At 31.2% G+C, this 7,233-nt stretch overlaps 1 protein-coding gene across 1 annotated transcript; it reads left to right on the top strand.

Moving 5' to 3' along the window:
- Positions 1–548: 548 nt before the first annotated feature.
- Positions 549–6,192, top strand: LOC130442844 (endoplasmic reticulum metallopeptidase 1-like). The gene is made up of 11 exons (XM_056777211.1): positions 549–1,018; positions 1,072–1,414; positions 1,466–1,843; positions 2,704–3,000; positions 3,173–3,384; positions 3,448–3,625; positions 4,697–4,881; positions 5,009–5,161; positions 5,214–5,419; positions 5,607–5,725; positions 5,780–6,192. Exons 1-11 carry the CDS (start codon positions 824–826, stop codon positions 6,124–6,126), a joined length of 2,613 nt encoding a protein of 870 aa, XP_056633189.1. The 5' UTR covers positions 549–823; the 3' UTR covers positions 6,127–6,192.
- Positions 6,193–7,233: the final 1,041 nt, after the last annotated feature.

Genomic DNA, 7,233 nt, shown 5'->3' with positions numbered 1-7,233 from the left:
TTTTACATGTTATTTTGAACTGAATTTCATAGAAACTTAAAATCTGGACAAACCAACATAAAAGACATATTATATTCAGCTTGTGCGTTCCACAGAGCAATTGATTAAATTATAAATTCCAACATGATTTATTTGTTTTTCAAGTTTGATCTATATGATTTTAGTATGAGTTATAATATCATTAATTTCGGTAGTATTTCATTTGCTCAAAAATACATAAATAATTAATCAATAATCCGTTTTAATTTGTCACTTCTAGAGCGTACCATAAACTTAGTGCAATTCTTGACAAACAACACCTATTTGGTTGGTTAGCTGCGATCCTTAAATAAGAAATTCGGGCTTACCAGTTTTAACTTTGTATTTTTAATATAAATTATCGTATTAATAATCCAATTCATGTTTTATTTGTTCCAAAATAGTTAATAATCGGTTATCCGTTTTAAGCAAACCCTTTTAGAACGTATCTTTGTGCAATAGAATGGTTGACAGATGACAATTCCAAGCGTGGCATGTATAGTTGCCAAAGTTATAATTATTGAATATTTAATTAGATATAAATTATTTACTTATCACATTTAATGATAATAAAATAATAAGATAGTGGTTTGAATGAATAAATAAAGGAATTATAGTTATAAAAAATGTCAATTAAAAACAAATTATTCAAAATAGAAACTAATATTACCGGCAACACCGTTTGCCGCGTGTTCAAAACATATCAACAAATTTTAATGTTTCAAATTTTTTGTTCGTCGATTGTCGTAATAATTTTAATAAAAAAAATTTATATTTATTCAATTTACAAAATTAAAAATTTCACATGAAAATGAGAAAACGCAGAGAATTACCAAAAGATTGGGACGATGATTCTCTCGATACAGACAAGTCAAGAAATAGTATACACAGTGTACCATCTATATTTGGTGTTATAATAGTTTTATACATTTCATTTTTAATTGGAATTGTGTATAAAATCGATAACACCCTACCAACTGCTCTAAACATTACCGACGAAGTAAGTAAATATCTTTTTATTAATCAAATTCTTTTTATTCGTTATATTTGTAGAAAAATAACCCTGACGCGTTTATTTCCGAAAGAGCAATACACGATCTCAATTTTTTAACTAATTTAGGACCTAAAGTAGTCGGATCGTACGAAAACGAAGTCCTAGCGGTTAATTTTTTAAAACACGAAATCGAACAAATAAAACTTAACGCCCACCCCAATCAACTATTAGAATTAGATATTCAAACAGTCAGCGGGTCATATTACATGAATTTAATAAAATCTGATAACATTAACGTATATAGAAGCGTACAGAATATTGTAGTAAAGTTGCACGGGGTAAATAACACCGATAAAAGTATTTTAATCAATTCTCATTTCGATTCTGTACCGACCAGCCCCGGTAAGTGTTAAATCTCGTTAATTCTGGCTATGATATTTACGTAATTTACAGGGGGTAGTGATGATGGTATCAACGTCGTCGCGATGTTGGAAATATTGAGAAAAATGTCGAAATTTCCTTATAAACCTCGTCATAATGTTATATTTCTCTTTAATGGGGCCGAGGAAACGGTCCTACAGGCGTCCCACGGTTTCATAACCCAACATAAATGGGCGAAAGGGTGTAAAATCGTGGTGAATCTAGAAGCGGCTGGAACAGGGGGGAAAATAATGTTGTTTCAAACGGGACCTGGGGCACCTTGGTTATTGGAAGCTTATAAACAAGTCCCACATCCAGTTGGGGCGGTTATAGGGGAGGAAATATTCCAATCCGGTTTGATACCCTCCGATACGGATTTTAGAATATTTAGAGACTTTGGTGAACTTGTGGGTGAGTAGATTTTAACGAATTTTTTAAGAATAAAAGTGTGAATTTATCATAAAATTAACAATTTTTATCTTCTGAAGAGCTTTCTATCGTTTTTAGTAATGGTACATTTGAACTCCTCCACGTATTTATATTTTCACCCAAATTATTTGATTTGTAATAAAGGTACATTTGAACTACTCCGTGTATTAATTATTTGAGGTAAATTTAATTTAAAAATTTAAAAATTTAAAATTTAAAATTATCATTGTTATCAGTGAAATTGAATATTTAGTTTGGGCCGTTTAAGTTAAAATATGTATACATGGTGTAGTGTAACTGAATGTGTTTAAAATTTTTTTGTAACAAACCGTTTTCTTAATTTTCATGCTATTTGGTGAAGTTTGACAACGTTGTTCGAATATGACTCGCCCCGTATTTGATGCAACGTATATTATTATGGAAATTGATTGATTTTTCTAATTCTAATATTTCCAACCCTCAAAATCTCACCCTTTAACGTATTTTTAATGTAAAGTATCAATATAACCTCAAATATTGTACGTTTTCTGAATTTGTTGAAGTTTGGCAGCGTTGTACAAACGTGACGGTCATTTTATTTCATATGTGATATATGGGGGTCGATCCAATAATTTAATAATTGAACAACGAGCGTTTTTTATATAAAATGTCAACATAACCTCAACATTTTCTTAACATTCGTGTAACTTCTCCAATCTTTGACAATTTCGACAATTTTAAATAACAATTATAATATTTATACAGTGTTGCCAGAATTTTAAAAAATATTTGAATGTCACGTAGCAGTTGATGGCGGTGTTGTCAGATGTACTGTTTAATCCTTCAATTTATTTGTGTTTAAGGATTAGATATGGCATTTTGTCGACATGGTTACAGATACCATACGAAATACGATGATTTTAAAAACATCCCCTTCGGATCTTATCAACACGTCGGAGATAACGCCCTAAAGCTGATAAACGTCTTAGCCAACGCTCCGGAATTGAATAAATTACAAACCGGTCAACATGTCGTCTATTATGACATCTTGGGCTGGTTCATGGTGACGTATTCGGACACTACGTCGACCATTTTGAATAGTGGTGTGATTTTTATGTCATTATTCGTCACTATTTGGAGTTTATTCTCATTTAAACTCAGTAAGTACCAATCCGATACGCGTCATCTTGTTTTAAAGTTTCTACACTAAGAAAAATTCGACCTTGTTCATTGATTTAAGTTTTTTTTGCAATTCTAACCCTTAATGAAGTTATTTTTGCACAATTTAGCTGTCGTTTAATCACTCTAACCTCAAAATAACATCGATTTTAGGTTTAAATACGTTGCCGTATATATGTTTCGTGTTAGGGAGTATTTTGGGAGGATGGGTCTTGGCTTTATCCTTCTCCGCCATTTTATCTTACGTTTTGGACGTCTTAAATCATACTATGAGTTGGTACGGAACCCCCGTGCTTGTTTTAGGGTTATTTTCTATACCAACTGTTGCTATAACAGCCCAAATGATGACGTTTGTAAATCACGAGGTACGTTATGACGTTTGGGTTCGATTTAAGTGCCCTGATGATGTTTTTTTTCGTTGATTTCAGAAACTTTCGTTGAACGTGAGACTGCAAATACAAGCGCACTCCGTGAGACTGATTTGGACTGTGGTTGTATTTATAGGGACGATTTTTAAAATACGTTCTGTATATCCAATCACGATTTTGGTGGCTTTTAACACGTTAGCCTTTTTAATAATACATTCGCTTCGTTTGCACCGATCGGGTAAGTCAGTTTTTATTTGTTCGATACATAAATGTGCAAAATAACACCCAGTATATCGTAAAAATATTTTTATTTAATTTTTTGCAGTGTAATTGAAAATAGTAACATTTCATAATTGTTTTCTCAGTGTACAACCAAAATTTCATTGATCTCTTTTCATTTTTTTCCAGTGTATATATTTTCGACACTATATTTTATTTTTCAGTGTACATCGATCTTTGATTTGTTTTCATTTCTTGAAGATTTGTTTCAGTGTAAAGAGAATTGAAAACATTTTTAATATTTTATAATTGTTTTCTCAGAGTACATCCAGACGTACATCGATTTTTGATCTCTTTTCATTTTTTTTAAGTTTTTTTTGCAGTGTATATATGTTCAACATTGTATAATTGTTTTCTCAGTGTACATCTAAACGTAGATCGATCTTTCATTTCTTTCCAGTTTTTTTTCAGGTAAAAGAGAATTGAAAACATTTTCCACATTTTATAATTGTTTTCTTAGTGTACATTCATCTAAAGGCTGTCTATCTTTTGATTCGTTGTACCTTTCGCAGTGTAAACAAAAATAGTAATGTCGAATTGTTTTCTTAGTGTACGCCTAACTAAATTATAACGTACAATATTTGATTTGGTATTTTTCTCAACTTTTTTCGCAGTGTAAATAGAAATAATAACATTATTTTCTTAGTATACATTTATCTAAACGTTCACTCATGTTGATTTTTTATCTCATGTACTTTTCTCAACTTTTTTCGCAGTGTAAACAGAAATAATAACGTTTTCGAATTGTTTTCTTATTGAAGTCCGGATATCATAACGTGTTTATTATCTTTTTTTAATGTACGTCCATCTCTTTCTAATAATCTTCAACCGCCAATGAAATATATTTTCTTTACGTTTTCTATTCACCTGTCATCAGTCAATTTTGTTATGAAATTGACACTTCGAAAACATTTATTAAAAAAGTCTTAAATTTAGTAAAAAATAATTTGAAAAAGTGATTAATAATACAATATAAATCAAAAATTTTGTAACAGAAATGTAATTTGTTTGTGTGTTGTATTAATTTCAGTTAGAAAATGGCAGATACTGTATTTAACGTGTTTGTTTATACCTACAATTTTTTTGATATACGAATCTTTAACTGGATTAGAATTCTTCATACCTTTAACTGGTCGTATAGGGTCTGACAAAAATCCGGATTTAATAATAGGAAGTCTCACAGTCGTATTAACCATATTAACCACCAGTAATTATGTAAGTTTATTATGATAATTCATTATATTCACACTTTTTATTATATATAGGGTGTGTAATTCGTATAAAATATTTGTTTTCTCGTATATACTTAATACAGGGTGTAGTGTTTTTTTTTGCTTCGCAGGTGATTTTGTCCAATATACTCCGCCAAGGAAAATATTTTTTTATATTGTTATGGTTCATATTTCTGGCAACTCTTGTGGTAGTTTTTACTCCATTAGGGTTTCCGTACAGCGGGGATTGGGTGAATCCCACTCCGCAACGATATTGGATGACTGTAAGTGTATTATGTCGCGTCGGAGCGTTGTTTACGTTAAATTCGGTTGTAGCATTCCCAAAGATTGTTTTACAACGAAACTGGGCATTTACAAAAGACCGATAGCGGTATATTTATGTTGAATATGGATAGAAATTCCCCTAACAGCGTCAAAAGTTACGTGAAAGATCTTTTGAAAGCTAAATCTTTGAAGGACGATTGTAATAATTATATTTTGTGTGGGTTACCGTTGTCCCACGTGAAAATGACACAAATTATGTGAGTATTTAGCAAAAAACGTGTTTTTTTATTAAAATAGTTTTGGGTTTGTGCATATAATTGACAATTTCGAGGTTATACATCGAATTGAGACGTTGCCACGTTTAATTTTTTATCGTCGATAAGAGGAAATTGATTTTTTCGATTAAAGTGAGGTTATGTTTTTGACGAAAACGTCGTTTTATAGGGAATACAGTACTTGGGTTCCGGCGAATCAACCGAATCTACCGTTCCCTTCGAAATTGATCGTAAATTCCAAAAAAATGATTTCTTCCACTTCTACGACGTACAATATCAGTTTGACAGGTCGGTATTGGCCCGAAATTTCATATGGTACGGTAAAAATGAATTTTATTCCAGGACCGGATCGACAATACGTGTTTTTGGTACCGAAAGAGAACGTCAATTTGACCAAATTGAGTCTAATAGATAAATTACCGAAATTCGTTAATAGATTCAAAGGGAGACCGTTGATTTTTTTGAATACAGTGTCCGGCGTTAATCCCGCTACTTTGACAGTTACTTTTGACGTCGAGTATCCCGAGAATTATACGGGGGATTCGTATTTGGACGTGGCGGTTAGTAGCGTCCACGTTCATTCGAAATTGGTCGCGAAAACCCCGTATTACACTACATTTTTGAAGCAGTTTCCCGATTGGGCGGACGTTACCGCCTGGGTGGGGTCGTACGCCTCGTATGTTCTATGATTTTTCGTGAAATTGATTTCGATATTGACTATAACCTCAATTTAATAAAATTATCTATGAAAATTGTTTTTTTTTTATTTTCACATTGAATCCCAATAAAATTTTCATGAAAAATAAATTCCGATCTATCAAAATCGATTTCTAACTTAACCGTAGATAAATAATTTCGTTAAAAATGAATCACAATGATAAAAAAGAGAAAGATACCAAAAATTTACGTCATCTTTCAATTGTCAACCATAGAAAAATGAAGAAACGTACGAGAAAAAAATTCTGACTCTTTCAAATGTCAAACTGTCAACCATAGATAAACTATACGAGAAAGAAGAAGAGATAAAAGTAAATTTGCAACTCCCATTCCTAATGTCAAATCTGTCGATACGTCAACCATAGATAAATAAATTACCTAAAAATAAATGAGCTGCAATAAAAAAAATCCAATTTGAAGTGTCAAACGTCAATCATAGAAAAATTTTGAAGGTTTTTAAATGTCAAACTGTCTACCATAGATAAATCATCCCAATATATGTAGACTGCATCACGAAAAAGAAGAAGAGATAAAAGTAAATTTTCAACTCCCCTTCCTTATGTCAAATTTGTTAATGCGTCAACAATAGATTAATAAATTACCCAAAAATAAATAAACTTCAACGAAAAAAAGAAGAATCAGTTTTTAAATGTCAAACTGTCAATCATAGAAAAATTTTGAAGGTTTTTAAATGTCAAACTGTCTACCATAGATAAATCATCCCAATATATGTCGACTGCATCACGAAAAAGAAGAAGAGATAAAAGTAAATTTTCAACTCCCCTTCCTTATGTATGTATGCGTCAACAATAGATAAATAAATTACCCTAAAATAAATGAACTTCAACGAAAAAAAGAAGAATCAGTTTTTAAATGTCAAACTGTCAATCATAGAAAAATTTTGAAGGTTTTTAAATGTCAAACTGTCTACCATAGATAAATCATCCCAATATATGTCGACTGCATCACGAAAAAGAAGAAGAGATAAAAGTAAATTTTCAACTCCCCTTCCTTATGTATGTATGCGTCAACAATAGATAAATAAATTACCCTAAAATAAATGAACTTCAACGAAAAAA

The sequence above is a fragment of the Diorhabda sublineata genome, chromosome 4 (assembly GCF_026230105.1).
Source record: "Diorhabda sublineata isolate icDioSubl1.1 chromosome 4, icDioSubl1.1, whole genome shotgun sequence".
Lineage (NCBI taxonomy): Eukaryota > Metazoa > Arthropoda > Insecta > Coleoptera > Chrysomelidae > Diorhabda > Diorhabda sublineata.
The sequence above is the reverse complement of the archived record's forward strand: the minus strand, read 5'-3'. Positions and strand labels throughout refer to the sequence as shown.